Source organism: Tricharina praecox (genome assembly GCF_024521635.1).
Source record: "Tricharina praecox strain CBS 144465 chromosome Unknown BZA05scaffold_9, whole genome shotgun sequence".
NCBI lineage: Eukaryota > Fungi > Ascomycota > Pezizomycetes > Pezizales > Pyronemataceae > Tricharina > Tricharina praecox.
The window spans coordinates 810,045-834,774 of record NW_026250411.1 but is presented as its reverse complement, the minus strand read 5'-3'; the positions used below and the strand labels follow the sequence as shown (position 1 = coordinate 834,774).

The 24,730-nt window shown below is 54.7% G+C and overlaps 8 protein-coding genes and 1 non-coding gene across 9 annotated transcripts; 2 read left to right on the top strand and 7 right to left on the bottom strand.

Moving 5' to 3' along the window:
* Positions 1–2,233: 2,233 nt before the first annotated feature.
* Positions 2,234–2,816, top strand: BZA05DRAFT_444205 (uncharacterized protein; the record flags this gene model as incomplete). The annotated part of the gene is made up of 2 exons (XM_051486898.1): positions 2,234–2,663; positions 2,731–2,816. 2 exons carry the CDS (start codon positions 2,234–2,236, stop codon positions 2,814–2,816), a joined length of 516 nt encoding a protein of 171 aa, XP_051340479.1.
* A 116-nt stretch (positions 2,817–2,932) lies between these two features.
* BZA05DRAFT_468525 (uncharacterized protein) lies at positions 2,933–3,756 on the bottom strand (the record flags this gene model as incomplete). The annotated part of the gene is made up of 1 exon (XM_051487854.1): positions 2,933–3,756. A coding segment is annotated over one exon (810 nt), but the record flags the coding sequence as incomplete, so codon positions are not given.
* A 2,804-nt stretch (positions 3,757–6,560) lies between these two features.
* Positions 6,561–8,927, bottom strand: BZA05DRAFT_418000 (uncharacterized protein; the record flags this gene model as incomplete). Its single annotated transcript, XM_051485487.1, has 6 exons — positions 6,561–7,153; positions 7,335–7,369; positions 7,597–7,680; positions 7,826–8,327; positions 8,652–8,668; positions 8,866–8,927. 6 exons carry the CDS (start codon positions 8,925–8,927, stop codon positions 6,561–6,563), a joined length of 1,293 nt encoding a protein of 430 aa, XP_051340477.1.
* A 518-nt stretch (positions 8,928–9,445) lies between these two features.
* Positions 9,446–11,531, bottom strand: BZA05DRAFT_372226 (ESCRT-I component). The gene is made up of 5 exons (XM_051481702.1): positions 11,407–11,531; positions 11,261–11,348; positions 10,969–11,207; positions 9,842–10,909; positions 9,446–9,777 (listed from the first exon to the last, which is right to left on the bottom strand). Exons 1-5 carry the CDS (start codon positions 11,476–11,478, stop codon positions 9,664–9,666), a joined length of 1,581 nt encoding a protein of 526 aa, XP_051340476.1. The 5' UTR covers positions 11,479–11,531; the 3' UTR covers positions 9,446–9,663.
* Positions 11,532–11,666: 135 nt separating this feature from the next.
* On the bottom strand, positions 11,667–14,308 carry BZA05DRAFT_395140 (BAR domain-containing protein). The gene is made up of 6 exons (XM_051483406.1): positions 13,779–14,308; positions 13,685–13,717; positions 13,565–13,627; positions 13,472–13,503; positions 13,390–13,409; positions 11,667–13,303 (listed from the first exon to the last, which is right to left on the bottom strand). The coding sequence occupies exons 1-6, from the start codon at positions 13,812–13,814 to the stop codon at positions 12,162–12,164; spliced, it is 1,326 nt and encodes a 441-aa protein (XP_051340475.1). The 5' UTR covers positions 13,815–14,308; the 3' UTR covers positions 11,667–12,161.
* Positions 14,309–15,817: 1,509 nt separating this feature from the next.
* Positions 15,818–17,154, bottom strand: BZA05DRAFT_274782 (uncharacterized protein). Its single transcript, XM_051480258.1, has one exon. It carries the CDS (start codon positions 16,685–16,687, stop codon positions 15,851–15,853), a length of 837 nt encoding a protein of 278 aa, XP_051340474.1. The 5' UTR covers positions 16,688–17,154; the 3' UTR covers positions 15,818–15,850.
* A 1,882-nt stretch (positions 17,155–19,036) lies between these two features.
* Positions 19,037–20,611, top strand: BZA05DRAFT_336361 (uncharacterized protein; the record flags this gene model as incomplete). Its single annotated transcript, XM_051480805.1, has 2 exons — positions 19,037–19,553; positions 19,596–20,611. 2 exons carry the CDS (start codon positions 19,037–19,039, stop codon positions 20,609–20,611), a joined length of 1,533 nt encoding a protein of 510 aa, XP_051340473.1.
* A 1,323-nt stretch (positions 20,612–21,934) lies between these two features.
* BZA05DRAFT_t136 lies at positions 21,935–22,007 on the bottom strand. The gene has a single exon. It is a non-coding gene; the product is annotated as a tRNA-Lys (tRNA).
* Positions 22,008–22,235: 228 nt separating this feature from the next.
* BZA05DRAFT_395131 (uncharacterized protein) lies at positions 22,236–24,457 on the bottom strand. Its single transcript, XM_051483405.1, has one exon. The coding sequence runs from the start codon at positions 24,438–24,440 to the stop codon at positions 22,572–22,574; it is 1,869 nt and encodes a 622-aa protein (XP_051340472.1). The 5' UTR covers positions 24,441–24,457; the 3' UTR covers positions 22,236–22,571.
* Positions 24,458–24,730: the final 273 nt, after the last annotated feature.

Below are 24,730 nucleotides of genomic sequence, written 5' to 3'. Positions count from 1 at the left end.
GACAGCACCTCGGCGGCTCACCGTTCCGAGTCTTCACGGGTCACTCAGCAATCCCGGGAGTTCTCCGGTCTTCCGCGGGGGCGTCGCACGGAAAGGCGACGTCTTGGCAAGTGAAGGAAGACGGAGAGCAGACGATCGAGGTGGCAAGCGTCGAAGGCGGAAGAGCACGAGGAAATGTTTAAAATACCTGTACGATGGCGGAATGTGTCTTTTGTCAGATGATGGCCAAAGTGAGCGAATTAGCTCGGGGTCCGAGCTTTCGGAGGCGGGGGACCTGTCATGGTTGCCAAGACGGTTTCGGGAGAAGACGAGAAGGCTTCCCTTTAGAACAGAACCTTGTAGCAAGAATAGAACCTCACCAGCAACTTACCCATCAAACTTCAGCTTCGGCCTCCTTCACGAGTCTCTCGCCCCATTTCTAGCATCCTGCGCAGTAAGCCAGTCTCCAAACATTATCTAGACACCCGGTGCGTGAGCTTCGCTCCTTGACACTCGGCTGTCAGGGCTGGACGCCTTGGCGCCTTGGCGGACGTCCAAGCCGAGAGCTTAGGGAGGAGAGCTCTTCTTTCCCCTCTTCATCATCTTCTTATTGTTCTTCTTGTCTGATAACCCGAATTGAACCTTTCTGTCAATTCTTCAAGCTTCTTTCAAACCTTCTTCATCTCCCTCATGTTTTCTCGCAACCCTTTTCATCACCTCGACGGTTCGTCAACCCATTTCCGCAGATCCCACGTGCCTTCGCGCCTTGGCTCGTGCCCCCGGGAGCTTGGCCTCCTCACACCTCAGGAAGTCGCCACATAGTAATGGAGTAGCACTCAAGAGCTTAGGTACCTACTTCTCTTTCCTTTCTTGCCGTCATTCCATCTGCATATATACACGATCACCAATCCAATCCATCTTGCTCTGTTCTTTACATAGCTCCTTCCCTTTCATTTTTGGGTCTGGATATATAGGCGTGGGCAACAAGAGCGTCCACTACCTAAAGGAGCACACCGCAAATGGTCAGAAAAGATGGGAAGCCCCACGGGCCCACGCACGAAACCGATGGATCATCGGGCAAAAAGAAACGGGGTTCAACCGATTGAGTGGCCGTTATTCCGAGCACGCCTCGACACTGGCAATCATTGCACTTTTGTACATGCGGGAGGTGGAAGGTATCTGGTTAAGAGATGTGAAGAACTACCTACTATGTATATGCGTCAACACAGCCGGGCGAACCCAAAGGCATGACGCATAATGTAGAACGACATAGTTCAAGGATGGAAGACAGATGTCGGGGGACTGTATGCCTCTGTATCTCCTGTTTTATTCTATAAACCGCTCATGTTGCCTGTTCTTTCGTATCTTCATCAAGTCAGATAGCCAATACAATATTGAGAGTCGAGACTCCTGTTCTGCAACTCTCTCTCCCTCTACCGCATCTTCTCTTCGTACGATCTCCGAACTTCCGCACCGCCCAAACGACAAGATGGAAGGATGAAGGATATGGATACACCTTGGAAGGGAGTATGTCGAAGGGTTGGAGATGTGGAATCGAGGAGGATGAAAGTTATGATTATCTCGGATGGTTTGACAACATCTTCGAAAGCCGCGAAACATGGATAATAGAAACTACTTGCGAGCCCAAAGTACTGATGTCTCCGTCCTCCCCCTCCCTCACTATAACGTGCTACCCTACTATTACAGAGTGCTAGTCTGCTAGAGCGTCTCTTTACGCCCTGTATGGATTGTCCGGCTGCCACTAGTTTTTCGATATCCACAGAATGTCATCCAAGCCTCTCCGACTGGCCTCCACGTGGACGAGCTGTGAAGTTTATCTACGTGACGGCCAACTTGCGCGGTGGCGTACACACATTCATGAAACCGGTTACTCGTAGCAGGATGGCTTCATTGGTATGAGGAGGTGCCTGGTAGATCATTTCCGAGTCCAAGTGCGCGGTGGTCAAGTCCTTCGCAGGCCGGTGATTGTGTAGCTGTAGCTGCGCTGTCTAGAAAGCTGTGGATAAGCCATGAATCCCCGCGACCAGCAGCCCTCTACGAAAAAAGGTGCTTATTTAGCTATGTGGGCACCGCACCTATGTGCGTATATAAAGAAACCGCACTTCCCCCACTCTGACAGCAACCCTCCACCAACTACTTTGCATCCCTGAGCCCACATCCCCCCACATCTCCTCACGCCTTTCTAAGCTTCCCAGGCTTCCCAGCCTTTCCAGCACACATAACAGCGCTCGGAATGTCACCCGCCTCGACCCGGACGTCGCTTGGGGAAAAGAAGAAGAAGCGCAGCGTCCCGTACCGGTCGTCGTCATCGTCGCGCAAAGTTGCACGGCGACAGCCGACGGTAGAGTCAGTTGACTCCGAGGACGGTGGCGACGAGCAGGAGCCGGGGACGGAGGAGGAGGCGGAACGTCACGGTGAGGCATCCACGCAGCAAAGCGGGCTGGCGTCTAGGGAGGAGGAGGAGGATGAGGAGGAGGAGGAGGAGGCGGAGGAGGAGGCGGAGGATGGGGTAGCACCCGATGATTCCCAGTATTCCGAGGAGGAGTGGGAGGACTTCCTGAACGGCATAATAGAGGTGCGGGGACTGCGCATCGTCGCGCTCGAGAGGGAAAATGCCAGGCTCAGAGCTCGGCTCCAAAGGCTTAGGGTGTGGTTGGAAGTCGGTGTGTTACTCGTTCCGTTACTCTGTTCGCTACAGGTACTACGGCACCGTATACTGTAGTTCCATAGAAGCTATCGCCTGTCGTCCTGTTTATCGGAACTTGGTAGCTTACCAGAAGGTATCGCAGCGGACGGTCACGGCGGACGATGCGTAGGTAGGTATACTAGTATAGTAGAGCCCGCGGCGACTACGGAGACCATGGATTATGTACTTGCACAATGTATGCTCGGGTTCGTTACATCCACCACGGTAGATCACAAGTCATGATTCGCTCGATTTAATCTTCAATTTGCTATCCCTCTAATCCACCCACGAACTTTAGATGGGCTGCATGCGAAATAAAACAGGAAGATCTCTTCCTCCTCCTCCTCCCTCTCCCACATCTTCACCATAATGATCCTGGCGGCCTTGCTGGGGGAATAACCCCTCCCCCTCTTGAGCGGACGCGGACGGTAAATTCTGTCCCCGTTGGGAACGTCGTACCTGTTCTCCAGGCCGATGCACCACTCGATCGCCCAGCGTATCTGCTGCTGGCGCTCCGTGAGCTCGTCCAGCAGCTGCTCGTTCTCATCGACGCTGATACGCTGGTCGATCGAGTGGTCGTCCACTAGCGACTCGCGAATGCGTTGCGCAAGCATTGACTCCGCCGTGGGGGGCTGCGGGCGCTCGGGGAGCGGGGAGGGCGGGTCGGTGGCGGTGGTGACCAAGGTGGTAGTGGTGGCGGTGGTGGTCTGGGCGGTGGTCTGGGCGGTGGTGGTGGTGGTCTTGGTGGTGGTCTTTGTGGTGGTGGTGGCGGGAGACTTCTTTGGCTGAGTCTTCTTGAGAATGCCCGAGGGCCGTAAAAGCTTGGGCAGCGAGAAGGGTGCGAACTTGGTGGGTTGCTTCGGCGACATGATTGTTGTTGCTGTTGTTGTTGTTGCTGTTGTTGTTGTTGCTGTTGTTGTTGTTGCTGTTGTTGTTGTTGCTGTTGTTGTTGTTGTTGTTGTTGTTGCTGTTGTTGTTGTTGTTGTTGTTGTTGTTGTTGTTGTTGTTGTTGTTGTTGTTGTGGTTGTGGTTGTGGTTGAACGCTTGTGTGAGGAGGTATTGGATGGATGGTGGGAAAGGAAGGAAGGAAAGGAAAGGGAAGAAGGAAGCAGTGGTTTGGTGAGGCAGAGAAAAATGAGGTCTGTGGTCAGAGTAATGGCGGCTGGCAGCTGCTGGAGAGATTGAAGCCATTCAGTCTTGCGAGATTGGGATACCTCCCGCGCTAGCGTGAAGCATCGTCGGATTACGGCTAATCATAGTATATCACTCGCTCTGCTCACCTAGCAAAGGGAATTATGGGTATAATTGGCGAGGAGACGGACGTTGCCTCTTCCTCGCTCTGCCTCTGCGTGGAGCGCCCACATTTTGGCGGTAAAAGCCATGGCGGAGGGCAGTGAAAAGCCACATCGGACCGCCTGATGAAAGTTGGGTTGAACAGTGGCGTGGAAACGGGGGGGTGCACGGGTATATGATATTGCCATGATCTAGATAGGTCGCATACAATCAATGAATGTGTTAGAAGTAGAAGATGTAATCGCTGATTGTTGTCTTGTATTCCAGTCTCGCCGGACCGGGGGTCCTCTATATATACAGAATTTCGGACCCTCCCACAGCGTGCAGACGACTGAACTCGCTCATGCTTTCTCTGCCCACATTGCCGCCGCCATCTGCCAACATTGCAGCTGTCTGCCAACATTGCTGTAGACTGCCAACATTGCTGTAGACTGCCAACATTGCTGTAGACTGCCAACGTTGCTGTAGACTGCCAACATTGCTGTAGACTGCCAACATTGCTGTAGACTGCCAACATTGCTCTGGTCCCTCAGCATAGCTGGGCGGTCATAGACCGCTTCCGGACGGCTCATACTCCAACAGAATGAACCGAAAAAAAGCATGTTGATAATATGGTTCGGCAGTGGCATGGAACCGGAGTGTGTCATATGTTACCATGATCTACATAGGTATGTCGCAAGCAATTACTGATGAACCAAAAAAAAAGGAGTAGGTCGACCGCATCTGGAGCCGAACAGGAGTTCCCGGCGACGTATTGCATTTGCAGAGGGTGTGGACAATGATTGTACCACTCGGTACAGAGCAGTACTGAAGGTTACGGACCTGTACCACCTCCAGTTTCCTGCCCGCCCCGGCCGCATGTAGTACTGGTCAGTATTACTCCCGGCGATGCGGCGATAGCGGTACCAGTCGGTACAGAGCAATACTGAGCGTTACCTCAGTATCATACTATTCACATTTCTGCTGACAGTCTCCGCCGCAAGTAACACGCGGCGATAGTCCCTAAGTACTGTGTGTCCGGTACCAGACAGTACGGTTGTCTAACAGCAGAAAGCCAGCGGTACCGGTCAGTACTCGTCATTACCTATCAGTACAGCGCAGTAAAATGTGAGCAGGGCGCACCCTTGCTGATGTGAGGCTTACCGTGAATTGTCGCTGATCCAACTGAATCATCCTCGTCAAAATCCGTATTTATTATTCGTGGCACGTGATTATTCAGCCAAAAAACATCACGAAACACCACCTCTCAGATCTCGCTGGGAGTCTGCGAGACCAAAGCCCACTTCACCTTCTTCACTTTGACCTCCTTCTCCTTCTCCTCCCCCTCCCCCTCCTTCTCCTTCTCCCCCTCCTCTCTCTTCCTTTCCCTCATTTTCACAACAACGATTCTGGTGGCCTTGGTGGGGGTATACCCCTTCCCCCTCTTGAGCGGACGCGGGCGGTAGATCCTGTCCTCGTCGGGGACATCATACTTCTTCTCCAGGTCTAGACACCACTGGAGCGCCCAGCGTACCTGCTGGTGGCGCTCTTTGAGCTCTACCAACAGCAGCACGTTCTCACTGACGCTGGTACGCTGGTCGATCGAGTGGTCGTCCTCTAGCGACTCGAGCATACGCCGCGCGCGTATGGACTCGGCCGCTGGGGACTGCGGGTGCTCGTGGGGCGCGGCGGGAGGGGGCGGCGGTGGTGGTAGTGGCGGCCTTGGTGTCGCCGGGAGTCTTCTTCGACGTCTTCGTCTTCTTGAGGATGCCCGCAGGCTGCGCGAGCTTTGGCGGTGAGGGGGGCGTGGTCTTGGTGGGGTGTCTCGACGACATGGTTTATTGTTGTCGTTGTTATTGATCGCTTGTGTGGAGTTGTCCGTGAAGTGTTCGGTGGATGGAAGGTAGGAAAGGAAGGAAAGGAAAGGAAAGGAAAGACGGAAGCCGTGGGTTGGTGGGTTCGTGGGGCGGAGAAAAATGAGCTCTGAGGTCAGACTGAATGGCGTCTGGTAGCTGCTGGACCATTTGAAGTCATTCAGACTTGCGAGAGTGGAATCTCCTCCCGCACTAGTGTGAAACATCGTCGGATTTCGGCTATCCATAGCACATCACTCGTTGTGGCTCTCGGCGCACTTCGGCAAAGGGTATTGGAGTAGGTCAACCGCATCTGGAGCCGAACAAGAGTGCCCGGCACGGTGCTGGGTTTGCCCAGGGTGTGCGCAATGAGTGTGATTATGTTTTTTCTTTGTAAAATTAGTTAGTAGGCAGCGGCGCAGCAACAGGCCCTGGTGGTAGAGCTTTCCCGAGACCCAGAGTCAAACAATGTCCGCCCCAACGGACCTTGATACCCACCTTCTGTGAGACCAAGATCTACTCTACGGGAGAGCCAGTAAATCCACCGAGTACGGTAAGTTCCACTGACCATATGTAGGTGGTGGTGATGCCACGAGACGATCGCCCGAGGCCCTGAGTATAGGTTTTTACTTTTAATACAATAGCTCAATTTTCTACACTTATACATAGGCTGGTGTCGTTACTCTACAACTACCACGGTGGGTCACAAGTCATGATTCGCTCAATTCAATTTCCCATTTCCTATCCGTCTAATCTACCCACGAACCGGGCATCTTGTACTCCGGCTCCCACTCCTCCTCCTCCTTCTCCTCCTTCTCCTCATCTCCTCCCGCCCCCATCTTGGCCGCAATGATCTTAGCCGCTCTTCCCTTCTTCACCGAACGATAACGGTAGGATCTGTCCTTGTTGCCGACCTCGTATTTCCGCTCCAGATACATGCTGCGCTGGATGGCCCAGCGCAGCTGCTTCTGCCGCTCCTTTAGCTCGTAGCGCAGCATCTCGTTCTCAGCCATCTCGATGCGGTCGTCGATCGCACTCTCGTCCACGAGGGACTCGAGCATGCGCTGCGCTGGTATCGGCTCGGCCCCGAATGACTCAAGGCGCTCTATGAGCGTGTCGAGCATCACGTCGGTAGCGGCAGTGGTGGCGGTGGAGGTGGTGGTCTTGATGGTCTTGATGGTGGCGGCCTTGATGGTGATGGCGGCGGCGGCAGTCTTCGCCTTCGGCTTCGTCGTCTTGAGGATGCCCGAGGGCCGTGGCAGCTTGGGCGGCGATGGGGGCGCGATCTTGGTGAGTGGTATGGGTGTCATGTTGTTGTTGTCGTTATTGTTGTTGTTCGACGCTTGTGTTGAGAGTTGTCCGTGAAGTGTTCGGTGGTAGGATGGTGGGAAGGAAAGGAAAGGAAAGGGAAGGAAAAGACGGACGCAGTGGTTTGGTGGGTCGGTGGGGCGGAGAGAAATGAGCTTTGGGGTCAGAGTGAATGGCGGCTGCTAAGGCCATTCAGTCTTGTGACAGTGGAATACCTCCTCTCGCGCTAGCGTCAAGAATCGTCAGATTACTGCCGTCCATAGCACATCACTCGTTTTGGCTCTCGGCGCACTTCAGCAAAGGGAATTAGAGTACCCAGGAGGCGATCGGGCTTTCTCTCTACCCTACAGAGCTGGTAGGAAAGGTCGGGAAGATTGGAGTCATCATAGTCTAGTAAGGCCGCATGCGACAATGAATTGATGTTCTCTCTCTATCTCCCTCTCTTCATCTCTCTCACTCTCTCTCTAATCAACCCACATTCCGGGCATTTTGTACACCCACCCCTCCTTCTCCCCCTTCTCCTCCTGCTTCTCCTCCAACTCCTCCTCCACCTCCTCCCCCCTCCACCCCCCGTCTTGAACATGATAATCCTCTCAGCCTTGGTGGGTCTATACCTCCCGTCCTTCCTCATGCGGTAGATCCTGTCCTCCTTGGGGACGTGGTACTTATGCTCGAGGTCATAGCACCGCTGGACGGCCCAGCGCACCTGCTTCTTGCGCGCCTCAAGCTCGGCGCGTAGCTTCTCGTTCTCGCCCACGCCGATGCGCTTGTCGATCTCGTCGTCGTCGGGGAGCGACTGCGGATCCACTCGGCCGCCGGCGACTGCGGGCGCTTGAGGAGCGGGTCGCGCGGGATCTTCTTCGGCTTCTTGGGCTTCTTGGGCTTCTTGGGCTTCTTGGGCTTCTTGGGCTTCTTGGGCTTCTTGGGCTTCTTGGGCTTCTTGGGCTTCTTGGGCTTCTTGTTGATGCCCGAGGGCGGCGCGAGCTGGGGCGGCGAGGGCGGCGCCGTCTTGTTGGGTGGCGATGGCGGCGATGGTGGTGCGGTCTTGATGGGGGTAAGGGCGTGCTCTGCTTCGGTTTCGCTGGCTTCTCGCTGATGCTCGAGTGAGGCGCGAACTTGGGCGGCGCGAGCGTGGGCGGCGAGGGGGGCGCGGTTTTGGTGGGGGGTGAGGACGACATGGTTGTCGTTGTCGTTGTTCGTGTTAATCGCTTGCAAAAACGTTGTCTTCTAGGTGCTCGGTGAAGTGTTCAGTGAATGGACGGTGAAGTATGAAAGGAAGGAAAGGAAATGGAAGAAGGAAGCTGATTACAATCATCCACTGCATATCACTCGTTTTGTTCGCGGCGCCGTAGGTCGGCCGGTTGTGGATGGTTTCGCGACTCTAGGCCCAAGCAGGCTTTCCGGCGTACATATGCATAGAAATTATACTCCCGAAGGACATCTGTTGGCGGAAATGGTCACTCTTGGTGCATGTATGTAGAAACGGGCGACGTCTGAAGCTTCTTGAGCTACGTGGTAGTTTGCGTACCTACCTATGTAGTCTGGCGGGCTGTCGGATTACAAGTAATGACTATGTCGTTACTCTACAATCCCGGAATACCACCAGGGTGAATGCCGCTGGCGGAAATCCCGCCTGTGGACGCGGTCTGTACATACGGGCCCGTACAGCGTGCGGTGTGCGGTGTGAGGTCATGCGGAGACAACCGGTGCAGTAGCACCACACCGAATGTTATTCGGGAGCACTACCTATGCTGTTCCGCGGCATCAGCGGTACCGAACGGTATGCGGTGAGACGGCGACGCGGACATCGCACTGCACCGAGCGGTACTGAGCTACTAGCACCTACGCTGCCGTACCATCAAAGTGTATATAGCCCGCCGGTCGTGACCGTTACGTCTGGCTGGATCGGTACCCCTCAGTGCAGGAAGATAACTACCTACCGCGCAATACTTGTAAATTCGTGCGATTGAGTGCCGTAGGTACCTAGTGGTCCTTACTGCGTGTTCGTTACCGGCCGGTAACTACTTTGCAATAGATACGTGTGCCTACATTGCAGCAAGACGTGGTCGGGGCGTGTGCTGGGTATTTAGGACCTGTTTGGGCCGTTGAGAACATTCTCCGGTGTACCTACACAAAGATGTTATGTGGGACCTCTTTCTCCTACGTGTAGCCTAGTGGCAGACATCAATTTTCGATACATACCAACGCCTTCATTTTATTCTAGCTGTATCCTAGAGAATAAGACAAATGCTTTGGTGGCTGATTGATATCACACATGGCGCAATTGTTACAACCAACAACATAGATACTCCTAAACGCCGCGGAATTCACGGCACACAAAACGACGCCTGTTCACGGCACACAAAACGACGCCTGTTCACAGCGCATCACTGACATTTCCCGCCCTGTCTACCTCCGCCTTCACCCAATCTCCAACTTTACCAAGAGTAGGAGTAGGAGACACGGTTATCATCCCGAGCCAACGAATTGGGCTGACTGTCGACGGAAAACCAAAACCGGAGAAAAAAGCACGCCGTAATAGTCTTACATAGGCTGCACACGAGTATGGTCAAACAGCGAATCAATCCCCAACTCCTCCGAAATCTTCTGAATCAACGCCTTCTTCATGAACTGTTCTCTAGCCAACGTGCGAGCATGCTATCCGGGCCTATCAGCTTCACTCCTCGCTACACCCACATATGGTGGGGGGGCGGAAACTTACCTTCAAAAACACCTCGAGCGTGATCCTCTCCCGGTCCAGCGCCTTGCTGAGTACATAGATAGTATCTTCGATTGCCATTTCCTCCGCGACGAGCTCGTACAGTTGGGTCTCGACCACGCTTCCGGCCACAACCATTGCATCCACGTCTGGCAGCTCGCGCGTCCGACAATCCTGGATCACCGCTTCGGCCATGGCTATTCTCTCACGCAGGATTTCCGCGTCGCTGTTGCAGACGCCGTTGATGTGGCGGAGCTCATGGGCTTCGCGCTCGAGCTGGAGGAGTGCCGCCTGTAGCGCCGTGCGCTGCGCTGAGGCGCCGGAGAGTGCCGAGGAGGTTTGGGAGTGCGAGGTTTCGGCAAGGGTGTGGAGGGCGGCGCCGATGCGCGCTAGCAGGTGCGATTTTTCGGGGTTGGGAGGTGGTGGCGGTGGGTGTAAGGGAAGGGGTGTTAATGCCGGGGAGGGTGAGTCGAGGAGATCGTTTGGCGGAGCGGGTTTCGGGGTAGGTGGTTGTGGTTGTGGATACTGGGGTGGGTATCCTTGGTATGAGGGGGGCCGTGCTGAGGAAAACATTTGCGGTTTTGGCGGCGGAGGTGGAGAGCCATGCTGCGGCTGCGGCGGCGGAGGGGGAAGAGGCTGTTGGGGGTGGTGCATAGGCCGGCCTTGCACTTGTGGGGATCCCGGGGGTGGTACACCTCTGTATTCCATCGGTGGTGTAGCATACTGCTGGGAAGGTGTGCCAGCTCTACCGGCGACGGGGGGCTTCGGGGGCGGCGGCGGAGGCGGAGGCTGTTGGTGGGGAACCGGCGGCGGCATAGATTGAACAGAGTATCTTCGTGCATCCTCATGTGCAGCCAATTCCTTCGGTAGCGGCGGCACAGGGGGCGGAACCGGCAGGGACTGTCGGGTTTGGGGCGGGGAGCTCTTCGTGGCCAGTTCAGACGGCAATGGTGGTAACGGCGGAGGTTCCTTCGGAGCAGCAGGTTGTTGCTCCGGCTGCTTAGCCATAACCGGTGGCTCCCGCCCAAACACACCCCGTAGGACATCACACAGGTCGACAATGTTCGATCTCTAACCGCAGTCAGTGCCCATTCCCTGCCCTCCCGCCCTCCCGACCTCATTCAGCTCACATCCGAGTAGTGAACCCAATTTGCCAGATACGGGTGATAGCATTTCCCCGCCAGATCAACGTGATTGCCGGGGCGGATGAGCATGTCCTTCGCGGGCGTGACAAAAGGTATCGGTGGCTGCTTCGGGTACGAGTGCGGGACCCATATCGAAATCGGGATGTTATATGTCGCGCCACGGAAGAGCACCGGTAGTGTGCCGAAGAGATGGACGAGCAGCTCCGGCTTTCCGTTTTCATGTGCTGCGACGTATCAGAAGTTGCCCTGCGATAATCCCGACGAAGACGCGACGTACTGTAAACACTCGTCCGTGGCGCGAGCGTGGGGAGGTTCGCGAGCGTGTTTGCGACGTCGCTGTAGGTTCGCTGCGGATCTTGATACTCCTGCAGGTAGGGGCCATGTCAGCTGGGCTTGTGGGTAGTGGTGAACTGGTTGGCTAACGGGAGCGATAACACGGTGCAACCATTGTAGCACTTGCGGTGGCGGGCCGCCGGCTGGTCGAGGGGTGGTCATCAAGGCCGCGGGTGTGAAGAGACGTGATGTTTCGTTGATTGGTGGTGTGGTGTGTGGAGCTCTATGCACTTCAAGGATGTCCATAGCTAAGCTGCCAAGAGCTAGAGCCCCTCCGATCCCCGCATTCTGATCACAGGCTATCACGCAAGATTGGCCTTCGATGGTCTGCGGATACACGGAACATGAGACATCTGGTCGCCGTAGTCTAGACAGGCCGTATGCGACAATACATTGATGTTCTCTCTCACGTAAGACATCTTCAGGGAGGATCGATCAACCATATGTACACTCGCAGCGAAGCCAATGAACGGAGACAAGTTGAGAACTGTAAAAAAAAGTATAACCTTTGGAATCCACCTACCCTAAACAACAACCTAGAATACATACAGCGGAGCAAGGCGAACATACTCTACCTACATTCTTCAAATACACGATCAAATGAAGGACGGAAAGAAGAAGCAAACGAACCAGTCACACCCAGAGAAAAGGAGAGCTCGAGAAAAGCCCAAAACAATCCAAAAACGCAACATTCAATTGCAGAAAACAAACAACGCGTAGACACCCGACCCAGAGAGTAATGTGAAAGCGGAAGGCTTGCAAGAAACACAGACCTACCCTCCCCGGCTCTAAACCACCAAAGGAGGAATGGGAGAAGAAGAAAAGGAAGAAAGGGAATGATGGAATCAATTCATCTTCACGTAGTTACCAGGGAACTGCCCTTGCTTTCCGTGCAGCTTCCCGGTCCACCACTCGTTGACGTTACTGGTCCGTTTTACGATATCAATGATGTCGCCGGCAGAGAAACTTAGATCTCCGTCGGCTTGCGCCTCGAAATCGTACAAAGCTGTCGCTTTTTCGGACTCGACGCTGAGGTTCTTAGGCTTCGGCTTCGGCGGTGGCGGCGCCGGCTTCTTTTTGGCTGCTGCCGCGGCGCCCCAATTGCTCCCGGTGGAATTACTCCTTGCAACACCGGCGCTACCAGGAACGGATAACGCAGTTTTGGTGCCTGCCAGGAGACCCGTGGGTTTTGTTGCTGCGCTGTATGGCGGTGGAGGGGTATCGGTCTCTCTCAGAACGGGGCGGACAGAATCCATCGATGCCGGGCGGCGGCCTGCGGTAGCTTCCTCCTCTTTCCCGAATTTGTTGAATTTAGCGCTCAGCTTCATCTTATGGCCCTGCGTTCTGAACTTTGTGATCATCAGGGCTTCGGCCCGTTCCTGAACGTCCCCGCGCTTCTTCTCGAAAAGGCCTTCAATGTCGCTCACAAGGTCGAAGTATCCGATGTTGATCGCCTGCATCTTCTCGTGGAGAGTGTAAAAGATGTTGAGCTGCATGTAATAGAAGCTTAGGAACAGCGGTTTGATGAACTCTCGCTCCAGCGTGAACAATTTCGGCAGTTCCGTCTTGAGCAGTTCGTTGTAATAGTTGAATTCCTGAGTTGCCAGCTCGACATCCGCCTCGGCCTTGTACATGGCCTTCTCATCCTTTACGGTCTTCTCCTTCTTCTCCTGCAGCTTTTTCTGCGTCGCCCGGTGTCGATCGTAGTCGAGCTGTTTGTGCTGGCGCTTTAACGCCGTCTTCCGGATCGCCTTGATGACCTCCGTCAATTCGTCCGCCGGCCGAATAACCCGAGTCTCGATCATCTCCAACTCCGGAGCGAGCGTCGCCTTGAGATCGGTAACAATCTCCTTGTACTCATCGCACGCCCGTATTCCCTCCGGATTGCCCTCGTCTTTGAAAGACGTGGGATCCGACATCCGCCCCGAGATGGGCTTGTAGATGTCGGCTATTGCATTGGAAAACTCGATCTGATGGTCCAGCATGCCTGCATAGGTACTGTTCGTTAGCGACGAGGGACGACGATTGGGCGTGCGTGCCGCGGCGCGGCGGCTCGTGTGTAGGAATGCGTACCATTGATGGCATCGAAGTACCTGCGACAAAGCCAAGTCAGCCAACGGCTACCCCACGAAATCGAACCGTGTTCAAACTCTACCTCTTCGACTCGTCATGTAATTTTTTTGTTTCCTGAAGCGCCGGATGTTAGAGCCTCCCGGGCCGATCGGCGGATGGCCTGGATCCCACTCACTGTTTCTAGTTCTTGGAATCGTCGCTCAGCGTCCAGGTACACTGGGTCCTTCGTGTTGTCGCCCTACAAAGTCGTTAATCGGAGTGACGACGGGAGTTCTGGGCCGGCATCGACGCATACCAAGTTGAACTTCTGTTTTATCGACTGGGGTGCCTGCAGAGAAAAGTGGTCAGTTGGTCCTGCGGCCACGGAAAGCCTCCGATCCGGATCTCACCCTCACGACACCCCGCGAGAAGCCTTTCCAACTCATGCTAGGCGGGTTTGCTGTGTTTGTGGGAGTTCGGACGGCCGAGAACAAAGCTATGATGATGTGCAGTAGTAGCGAAAGTGGGATGTAGGTAGGGTGGTGGTTGAAGGGATAGAAGCGATGGAGATGAGCGTGAATGGGACTTGTAGCTGATCTAGGAAGAGAGTTCGGTGGAGAGAGGGGCTTTGGAATGGCTAACGACTAAGCTCCCGCCGAGACGACGAGTATAGAGAGGTCGGCTTGGTATGGACCCGTTTTCTCGCTTTCCTACATCCGATGACGCACTTGCCCAAGCCATTTGCACTCCGCCACAACCATCATGGCAAATGTTCACACGTTTGTCAAGGGCCGCCGAGCCGCATTTACAGGAACCTCTTGAGACGCCAAGTTCGATTAATCCTCAGTGAGCGAATTTAACGAGGCGGCTGAGCGCAAACGTAAACCACGAGCCTCGACTCTCCTCTCCGAGGCACTCCCTCTAACCGTGCGGATAGGGCAGTTTCTCCGTCCACGGCTGCGCGGCATCATCCCTCGGGCTAAAGATTTCGCCGCAGGCCGGGAATCCCGGCTTCCGTTGGCGCCAGGCGCCAAGCTGGTCCTGTTGATCCACATCTCACTCTTCTTTTCTTTCGCCTCACCCGTCACAAGCCATAGAGCCAAGCACGCTCCGCCTCATCGACGCGCAACCCGCGAAAGTGAGTTTCTTCTGCTGGAACGATTGAAGCGACGGGGTGATTATGTAAGTAAGGACACTTAGGTACCTAGGCCTAGTGCCGGTGTCAGCCCTATCTATCGTGACGAATGCTGGGCGGTGTTGCTTACACACAAACTGATCGGAAATAGGAATTTCGACGGAGGTTATGCGCAACCATACGCGAGGTCATACAGTCGGATTGGGTGGAGCCGGCTACCGAACTCACGTTTCATCAGAATCTGTGTTATTTGAGCCGGGTGAACTACAAGTCACTATGAATCACTCGGATACGAAACTTGGGAGGAGAAACTCCGAACTGGGCACCCTCGCTCTTTTATTCACTGGATACTCGAAGCAATAGCCAAGAGAATAGACTGGTAACACGGGTCTTGATCGCGAGATGGAAGACATGCCACTTCTTCCCCTTAGGCACACCTCCCCGTGAGTGTTCATAAGTATGTGCCTCCTACAGTCCGGATAATCCCATCCGGGGGAGTCCACGCGATGCAGTGCGGGGTGTCAAGTTTCAACTCCTCCCGCATCCGCGTATGAAGGGGTATGCCTACATCGAGCGCACGACTACTCTATATGTTCGTTGACAAGAAACCCCGGAGGATGTACTCTGCTATCGATCCCGCAGATGGCGCGATATTGGGCTCTAGACTTTGGAGACCGATTGTCATGATTCTTTAGAAAGCCATCTGCATATCGCTGATAAGTGATCATGATGTCTGCTGAAGAGGGGCATTTTCTCACCTGTCATACTCTCTGCTCTGTGCGGGGTCAGAAAGCGCAATTCCTCTGATTGCCCATTGGTCCGATCCACCGCTGTCGCTCTCACGATTTTGCACCTGTGGTGGTTGACGATGCATAGAACAGTGGCACGGCTTGCGACATCCGGAGCACAACACACCATCGGGAGACAGCGTGGCAGGTTCACTCTACCAATAACTGGTATAGAACTCTGTCCATGTATCTCCTGTATTTACACTACGGTGGGCCCGCAGACCTACTTCACACGCCGTCACTCTGTTCTTCCTACGATCAACCTATATTTCATCAACCCACCGTCACGTCCGCCCAGATCCTAGTCCGTCGGCACTACCGTCGGTTCTCGGTTCTCGATCTGGCAGTCTGCTTGAGATTGATTATCGGCCTGCCGGGAATAAGCAGGTATGATGTACTCTAAAACTCATGCGACTTTTCCTTTGGCGTCATTGATTGACATCCCAGCGCGGGGAGATATGTAGAGCGTGTGTTCAGCGTGACCCTACTCTAGATCCTGACCCGAAAAACGTTCGTAGTTAGCGAGGTCGTGAAATTTATTTTATGTTTATGTTTTCGGTCATATGCGAGAACGAGATAAAGATGAAGAAGTTTCTCCCTCATTACATAAATTATGTCGTGAACCGGAGTGACGTGGCACCACTGTTGACATGTCTTGTCCTGTGTGCATAAACGTTCTACATTTCGTCTCCGGGTTTTGTCCATTAGTAACACTGATCGACCGGATATTAATATGACGAAGTGGCAGTTCTGCTGCCCGCACGGTGGCGGGCGGGGCAAGCGAACACGGACGGCCAGGGCAAAGTAAGTATCGACTGACAAGACAAGCTTTGGAGGTGCATATGGAGCTCGCCTTTTTTTCTCTTTTGTCTCGCCTGCTGCCTGCCCGTATGAAAGCGGGGTTGAGAGATAGGTGAGGTGAACGGACATGCATGTAGACAGCGGGGTTGAACGCGCCCCACGTCCCGCGCCGCGCGGCTGCACAAAATTCGAGGTGGATCGCATGCGGGTGCCCAGTAATTCGTGGGATGTGCTGTATTGCACAAGGCTTCAAGAACCTGTCAGCCTTGATGTACCTACCCATTTGCCGTCGTTTTTGGACTATCCGGCTCCGTTGCTCCATCGTCGGATAGGTGGATAGGTGTCGAACCGCGGGCAGAAGGAGAGGAGTTGTCTTCTTAACCTCGGAGATATGATCCCTTTCGGAGGTGATCGGCCGGGGAGCAGATTGGAGTGGAGTCTGAGCTGGTGGGATGCGGGGAAACCAAACTGTCTCTTCACGTTGGATGCAGCGGAATTGCTTGGTCGATTGGCCTTGGACTTTAATCGATAACCGCAACTGGCTGGCTGACAGCAGGACGACACCGTGGTGTACCTTGTGATGATGTGTGCGCATTCATCCATCCATGCCATGTCTTTTCTCCACAAGAACAATCCCGGTGAGAATAAAGATGTGTCTTTTCTCCATAAGAACAACCCTGGTGAGAATAAAGAGGCGACGAGATTTGCGTTGACCGAGCCCAGGCCCATTGTTCTTGCGCGGAGAAAAGAAGAGGTTGCACTTGGCAGTCCCACGATGAAGACGAAGGGACAGGAAGAATGCTAGCCTGCCAGTCAGGCTGCAGTCAGCCGGTGAACAAGTAGGTACATAGCCAGCCTTCTGGCCAGGCCGCCAGGCAGGGTGATGATGATGTAGTACACCGCATTCTGCTCTCGTTCCTAGGGTTGCGATCTGGGTAAACAGAGCGGAAGACCGTGCTTCTTCTTCATGTATGCCGGGACGATCCAGAGCGCATGTAGCCGTAACCAACGATAGGTAGAGGACTGTCCTGGCGGCAAAGTCAGCATACTGATTGTCCGTCCATTCTCTCCATGCGGAGTTCTCCAATGTTATGTACTTACCTACCTCTCTTACCAACCGTCGTGCAGTCGCAATTCTTCTCCTCAGCCGCCGGTCGTGTAGAGAGATTTGCAATGCACCTACCTCTCTTACCAACAGGCGTTCAGTCGCAATTCTTCTCCTCAGCCGCCGGCCGTGTACGTAGATATGTAGAGATTCGCATGTTGGATGAGTAGAGCACCCTAGGCTGCTTGCAGGCCTAGCACCTACTAGAGTAGAGTACAGTGGTAGTGGTGCCCGGCCTGCTTGTCTGCAGATCGCTCCGCTGACCGAAAAACCAACGCTTGCTGACTGACTTTTGTCCCACTCACAACTGCAGCCCACCCTCCATCTCCCTTCCCTTCCCAACACCCTGAAAGTACTCCCGGTCTCAAATATCAACCACAACACACGTACGAGCACACGATACACTACTCAAGTCACTCTGCCGCAACTGGAGGTAACCACCTCTTAAATTGGCCGCGCTGACTGTCCCGCCACCTGGACACAGCCGCTCGCGTTCCCTCACCTCCCTCGCAACCACGTCGATCGCTCTCCGACTCGGCAACCGTTTTGCCCCGCGACACGCCTCGCCAATCCCGCTGGATTCTCCCGCCCTTCTCTTCTAGCCCACGTCTCGGACGGGCACGTTCGGACGGGGTTTGATCACTACGCAAACACCGGCTTCCGATGCCGCGAGGATCCACAGGCTCTTCGTCAAAGCGTCAGGGCCTGCATTCGAACAGCCCCAACACCCACAACGGCCTTGTCACTTCGAAACGCCCGTTCCGCTCACGGGCTTCGAGCAACGCGTCCTCGCTCGCGGCAACAGCAACGTCCACGAGTCAGCCCGCGATTCAGGAGGTGTCGGCGGCGGCGGCTCAGTTCCACTCGACTTCAAATGGAACGGCGAACATGGACATTACAAACGGGTGGAAAGGGCAGCGGTTCTACGACTGCTTAGGGGAGGATGGTGACAGCAGCTTTGGGGAGGGGATGAATGGCTCTACTAGCGACCATCAGAAGATTGACCTCACCCCGTCAGGCGGACGGTCGTCAGATACTTCTGTAGCCACTGTTCTGTCTTCGTTCCCGCTTCTGGATACAATCACGCTTCTCATCATCTTTCTACAAATACCCCCAACGATATTGACCGTCGTTCATTTCCTTTTTTTCGTGCAAACTTTCGTACCACCGTCAACAACACTTTTCAGCCTGTCCACCACTGTTTCGATGCCCTCCTTCACGAATCTGTTACTTCAGGGCTCCAACGGATCGCCGTCGCTACTTACAATCATGTTTGCAGATTGTATCTTGGCTTCGGTTTCGCTCTTCCTCTGGCCGGTTGCGTGGAACTTTCTCGTCGACTTCGCGCAAGCCATCATCGCAATCACTCTGGGTGCTGGTAATTCTACCGGCGACAGTCTACGGAACGTGGCGGTGTGTGCGGGAGTCATGAGCGGAGTCAAGGTTGTTCAAGGCCGCTTCCGCTTGTCGGATGCTTGGGACAGCATACAACCGGCCCGCCAAGGGGGAGGGGGAAGGGTTTCCCATCTGCTGACGGGCCGTGTCGACAATGCCGGCTGGATCCGCACCTTCTTCGCTATCCATATCGTGGCGCAAGCAGCGATGAAGGCTACCAGGCGCTGGCTGATACGAAGGCCCGAAACCGTTGACACGTCATCAGGCTCCCTACCGGGAAATGCAAAGGATGGCTCAACCAAACAAAAAGACAAGGATCCGGAGGCGGCCGCTGGTGCCCCGTCGACGCCGATGCTGGAACGGTCCAATTCCGTGAACGGCGGCAAACGGAAAAAGAAAATTCAAGTTCAGAGCATTCGAAGTAATCAACCACTGTGGGCTACAATGGCTAGTGCAGTAATACATATCGCGAAGGAAGTGGAGCGAACCCAGTTGTCTTCCGAGGCTTCGAATACTAGCGTTGGAGGTGCGGGGACTGCTTCTAATGAACCTCCGGCCGGGGGCGAGGAGGGTAGTGTGTGGATAACGAAGATTGGGTCCACTGAGGTCGGGTTCGTGGTGGGGTTGGCGGGCGGATTAAAAGGGGATGATAAGTTGGGGTGTGTGGTGAATGGAGGGATTGATTCGGTTGGAAGGGATTCAAGCCTGCCGTTTTTCGTTCGCGTCAATGGGATAGTTTGGCCCCAAACAGAGATATTTCCTCTGGCACGCCGGGCTAATAGTATTGGCGAGGTCAATGGAGATGTTGTCACTGCTGCCGCGAGTGGGGAGGATGAGTGGACCGTGGAAGTGACCGGTCTGACGGGATCGACGGAATACGATTTCGAGTTCGTGAAGACGGGTGGTGGGGTGGTGTTCTACGGCACGAGTGCATGTACACTACCTGCACAAGGTAAGATTGGTGACGGTAGTTCTTGGAGGATTCCTAGGCTAACGAATCAAGCTTCCGCCGCTCCAACCGCCAAGCATCAGCAACAGCCATCGAGGCCGCTCTCTCCAGTCACGACGCTACTGCATTCGCTCGCACAAGCCAACTCGAGCCTCGCTGAAACCAAAGGCAACCTCAAATCGATCAGAAAGGCTCACAAGACGGCGCTCAGTGAGATTCGAAAAGAGATCGAGAAACATCGGGGATTGATTGGCAATGACCGCGGCGAGGAACGGGCATTCCGTCGCAACCTAGCTCTGAGGGAATCGATCAAGCGTGCCGAGGAAGAGGCGGAGCAAATGTCGATACAGATGAAAGATCTGCAGAATCTTCCGGATAAGATGAAGCCCGAGTGGGAAGCAAAGAAGAAACAGTGGCAGGCAGAGAAACGCCGTCTTTCAACCGCTCAAGCCAAAGCCGCGGAGGACAAAGCGAACGCCGATCGTCAGGCGTCCGCCGTCGAGTCGGAGGTCGCATCTCTTGCTGCCAAGAAGGAGAAGATGATGGCCCGTCTCACCAAGCTCCGCGTGGACCTTGGGAAACTGGACTCGGAGAATTCGGAGGGGTCCGACACCAAGGAGAGGAGACAGGCCGAGCGCGAAGCTGCTGAAATGCACCGCCAGGCGGTCGAGTCGGAGTACCTGGGAGCCATCCAGCGTCTCGAAGCGCGCATCAACGAGTATGCGGTGCGGTCTCACGAGAACTGGGGGGATTACTACGCGCAGAACGCGGCACTCCAGCAGATCGCTGCCGAGATGCCGCTGCCTAGCTCTGCCCACGGATCCGCCAACATAATGCTTCCCTTCGGCATGATCCCGCACGACGCCCACTCCACCCCGAACCTCCACTCGTCCCGTGAACGCTCCATGAGCATCTTCTCCGACGGCAGCGTCATCACCAACCTCTCCGAACTCGGCCACACAAGCTCAATGTCCGCCTTCGAGCCGATCACGAACCGCCACAGCTCCGCGTTCGAGTACGCCCCGGGCCCCATCGGAGTCATTGGTCGCGGCAGGGGAGGCGAAATGTGATGTCAAGGTCTGGATTGCCGTAGCCGTAGCCGTATATTTCTCTGTCTTGTCTCTTCCTCTTCCGTGTATCTATCTCGCCTTCTTTCGTGGAAGCGGTCATGTAGTTCAGTTCAGTTCAGTTCCCCGTCCGTCCGTGGATAGATAGATCAGATCAGACGTACTCTACTCTACTACCCTGGGGGATATTGTGCCATAGATATGCCCGTGCTGTTTTTTTATAGTTACTTAGTGTCTCTCGTTCGTTTTTTTTTCCCTTTCTTCTTTTCTTTCTTTCTTTCTACCTACTCTATGTTCTATGTAACTCTCACAATACATAGGCCACTGGGTGGTTCATCTTATACTATACATAAAGGAAGGAAGACTAGAGATTGATTTGGGAGGGATGCGATGGGAGGCGACGTGATGCGGTGTGTTGTGATGCGTTGTGATGTGATTGCGCACTGCAGTACCCACGGTACGGTGCAACGAGGGATTTATGCAGGTACCACCAGCGCAAACCCAGCCCCCACACGTTCCCGCAACCTTCTATGTATGATACTTCCCTAGCCCTGCGTCAGTGGGGGGCGGGGTACAAGGGCAAGCTTTATGCGTATGCGTATATATGTGGCGCGCTGATCGGCCGGCCCGGAGACGGCGATGTAGATGTAGATGTGGATGTGGAAGCTACGGTACCATCAAGCCATCGACCAGCAAGCCGGTGCGCTGGGGATCACTCGGCTTGGGTGGGTTTACGGGCGGGGTGGGGGAGGTGTAGAGGTATCTAGAGGATACCCGGGAGCCTCACAGCGAGCTCACAGCCCACAGTGCGCGGCGGAAATGCTCTCGCGGTGCGCGGGAAGAGATGATACCGACTGACCGTCTGTCCGACCGTCTGCGGACTTCGCCCCGGACCGCCAAAGGGACCGCAGAAGGGAGTGCCGAAGGGAGTGCCAAAGGGAGGGCGTTCGCATTCACGTAGCCGCCCGTAATCGGCACTGACGAGCCAGTCGATGGAACGGAGAGTTGCAGCGCTACGGGCGGTCCCTTGCTTGGTTGGTTGCTACCTACGGCAGTTCCATAGCTCGCTGACCAGCCTGGTCTGGCGCGAAACGCGGTTGGAGATCCAAGAGTCCAAGAGTCCGAAAGTCAGAGACGGACGTTTGCTAACGGTATACCGTGGTGGGGCGGGATACCATACAGGGAGTCCATAGACGGAAAGCCCGCACACCAGCCCACCGGCACACGGCGCACGGCCCCCCGCCCACTGCAAACCCTTCACTTCACCCTTCACCCATCAACCATCAGCACCAGCACCAGGACAACAACCAAAAGTCAAAAGAAGAAAGCCCCACGCGGGGGTCGAACCCGCAGCCTTAAGATTAAGAGTCTTACGCTCTACCGATTGAGCTAGCGAGGCGCTTTCATATTTTTCTGTCATGCAGGGCATAGATAAGGCCTCACTCCCGGAGTGCTACACCATACAAAAATCAAGTCGGTCGTTGGGTATCCAATTAGAGGACATAAATCGCAACAGATGTCAAGTGCGATCACCCTCAAGATAATATAACTGCGATCATGACCATAAATGCGTACCTAATGCCCATTACCAAACTACCAGTACCAGAAAAACAAGGAAACAAAGAAACCCGCCACACCCGCTACCCTCTTAATGCCCATTGCTCCCAGCCATGATCCATCTATCCAATACCGATACCGTACTCCCGAACGAATCGAAAAACCAAGAACAAGATATAGCAAGAAAGAACAATAGAAAGAAAAAGAAAATCATCCCGAAATCAATGGTATATAATACGCCAACCCCGTCCCCATCCCCGTCCCTTCCCAGGTCATAAATGATAAATCCCAAACCAAAACCAAAAGCAAGATAATGAATAGGCCGTTATCGAATCCAAGAGAACAAAGAAAGAAAGAGATACTAGGAAAGAAAATAAAAAAAAGGGAGAAAAAAATAGAACTAGAGTCAAACATTCTCATCACCCACGATCTTCGTCTCTTCAATATCCTCCTCATCCGTGCCAATCAAACTGGGGGCTCTACTCCTACTGAGCGCAAACTCGATAGGGCTTGGAGGTCTACTTCTTCCTCTAGGTGCCGAGGGACTCGTGACTCTGCTTCGAATCCTAGGGGTAGCCGGACTCGCCGCTCTACTTCTACTCCTCGACGTCGAGGGGGTGCCAGGCCTGCTCTTCCGTATATGAAAGCTGAGGTGCGGGAGGAGGCCGTTCTTGGGACACTGGGTTTCGGCGGTGAGCTGATCGACCTCTTCGCGGAGGAAGCTCATTTCGCTGACGAGGTCGGCGAGGCGGCCGATGTCGACGTAGTTCTTCCCCGCGCCACCGTTCTCGCGCCGCGCTTGGTGCAGCAGCGAGTCGATGTACTCTTGCATCACTAGTGTCGACATGCTCTCGTGCCGAGGCATGAATAGCCGCGCGGAAAGCGTGTGCGAGGTCACGAGGAGGTCGTTGCAGAGTGAGCCCAGGAGTTTGGTCCGCACTCGCTCGCAGGCGGTCGAGCGCAGGAGGTGGATGGCTAGGACTGGATCGGCCGGTACTTCGCCGACGATGATGTCCATCAGGTCAATTATCTTCTCGACGATGCATTCGAAGCGTTTGTAGGGCCAGTGTCCTCCCAGTGATATCTCGTAGTGGGTTGCGGGGAGCAGGCCTTTTGCGAAGCCGACACGGTTGCTGGCCTTCTGCACCATCGCATCGAATTTCTGCTGTAGGCTGGGGTGTTCCTCCGAAGCCTCGATGGCGAAGAGGAGATGGTGGAGCCAGTCGAGCGACGAACCGAGACTCTTCACCATTTCCTCGCGGGCGTGGTACGGAAACAGCGTCAGGTGGACAAACGTTGCGACCAGCAAGCCAACGGGGAGGGTTGCGAGGCGCCGTCCAAGGGCGTAATGTACGGGACCTTGCTCGGGAAAGATGGTGGCGACACCCAGGATCAAATTGTACGCCAGGGCGAAGACGGTCCCCGACTTACTGAACACTGGGTGGAGTACAAGCCATCCGATCAAAATTCCGACGAGACTCGTCAGTGTAATCGACACCGCAAGATGACCTTGGGATGCCTCCACCACCACAAAGGCAGTGATGCCACCACTCGCCGCCCCCAACAGTTTCATACCCGCCGTTCGGAATGTCATTCCCCTAGTTGTTTCCATCGCCACCATGGCCGAAATCATTGCCAGCTGGGCACGCATCGAGTCGTACCAGATATACCAGTTGTCAATGTAAGCGGGAAGAGCCAGAATGCTCATGACAACGGTGAATTTGAAAGCGTACTTGGCGTGCCTCGAGTGATGCATGGCAAGGAGTTTCTCCGAGATCCAGATACCCGCCCGATGGAGTACCGTGGTCGAGTCCAAGAAGAGAAGGTATGCCTCGTCGGAAGCCATCATGGAACGTCCCCTGGACATGGCGTCGAATCTCGAAATTGCATCGGACCGTCCTTTATCTGCAAACGCCACGCCACGCGGCTCGCTGTTCTCAAACTCGTTTCGGCGGAGCTTACGGGGAAGCACGAATCGGATACGACTCTGGATGGGCTCGATGATGGTGACGGCGCGAGCCATGTCCTTGCAGATGTCCAGGATATCGAGAACCGTGGTATTGATCTGGTCCGTGAAGGCAGCATTCTCGAGGTCTCGGTGGTCTACCACAGATCTAGCCGTTACATCGTCGCTGAGACACTTGCAGAGCTCGTCGACTTCCCGTACGAAGCCAGCATGGTCCAGGAGCGGTGATGGGGTGCCATTGTAGACATCTTCCATCCGGCCGATCGTGGCGTCCAGAAGTTCCAGAGCATTGGCAAGGACCGCATCCATGGTTTGTCGAGTGTTGGTGCTGTTGGTGTCCTTGGTGTAATGGTTCAGGGGATCTCCTGGGTGGACCCGACGCCTCCTCCGGACCGACGCATTGAGAACGCGAACGGCCGAGATCAGACGGCACATGCACCGTTCGAGTGGCATCAGATAGCTCGAATCGACTCTGGCAAAGCTAATTTCATAGTTGGCTTCGTGCAAACTGGTCGCCAAAGCGGCTTCAGCGGACTTGATACCGGCAATGGCGACCTCCTCGGAGCCTCCGGAGGTCATAGTCAACCGCACAGAAGCAA

Bases quoted from the DNA above. Each gene is read 5' to 3' on its own strand.
- BZA05DRAFT_395140 (XM_051483406.1), bottom strand. From the start codon at position 13,814: ATGAGTTGGAAAGGCTTCTCGCGGGGTGTCGTGAGG. The intron at 13,718-13,778 runs GTGAGATCCGGA...TTTTCTCTGCAG, and splicing joins TCTCGCGGGGTGTCGTGAGG to GCACCCCAGTCGATAAAACA. The intron at 13,410-13,471 runs GTAGAGTTTGAA...GCTTTGTCGCAG, and splicing joins TTACATGACGAGTCGAAGAG to GTACTTCGATGCCATCAATG.
- BZA05DRAFT_395131 (XM_051483405.1), bottom strand. From the start codon at position 24,440: ATGGATGCGGTCCTTGCCAATGCTCTGGAACTTCTGGACGCCACGATC.
- BZA05DRAFT_274782 (XM_051480258.1), bottom strand. From the start codon at position 16,687: ATGCGCACACATCATCACAAGGTACACCACGGTGTCGTCCTGCTGTCA.
- BZA05DRAFT_372226 (XM_051481702.1), bottom strand. From the start codon at position 11,478: ATGACCACCCCTCGACCAGCCGGCGGCCCGCCACCGCAAGTGCTACAA. The intron at 11,349-11,406 runs GTTAGCCAACCA...CCCTACCTGCAG, and splicing joins TGCACCGTGTTATCGCTCCC to GAGTATCAAGATCCGCAGCG. The intron at 10,910-10,968 runs GTGAGCTGAATG...GACTGCGGTTAG, and splicing joins ATTGGGTTCACTACTCGGAT to AGATCGAACATTGTCGACCT.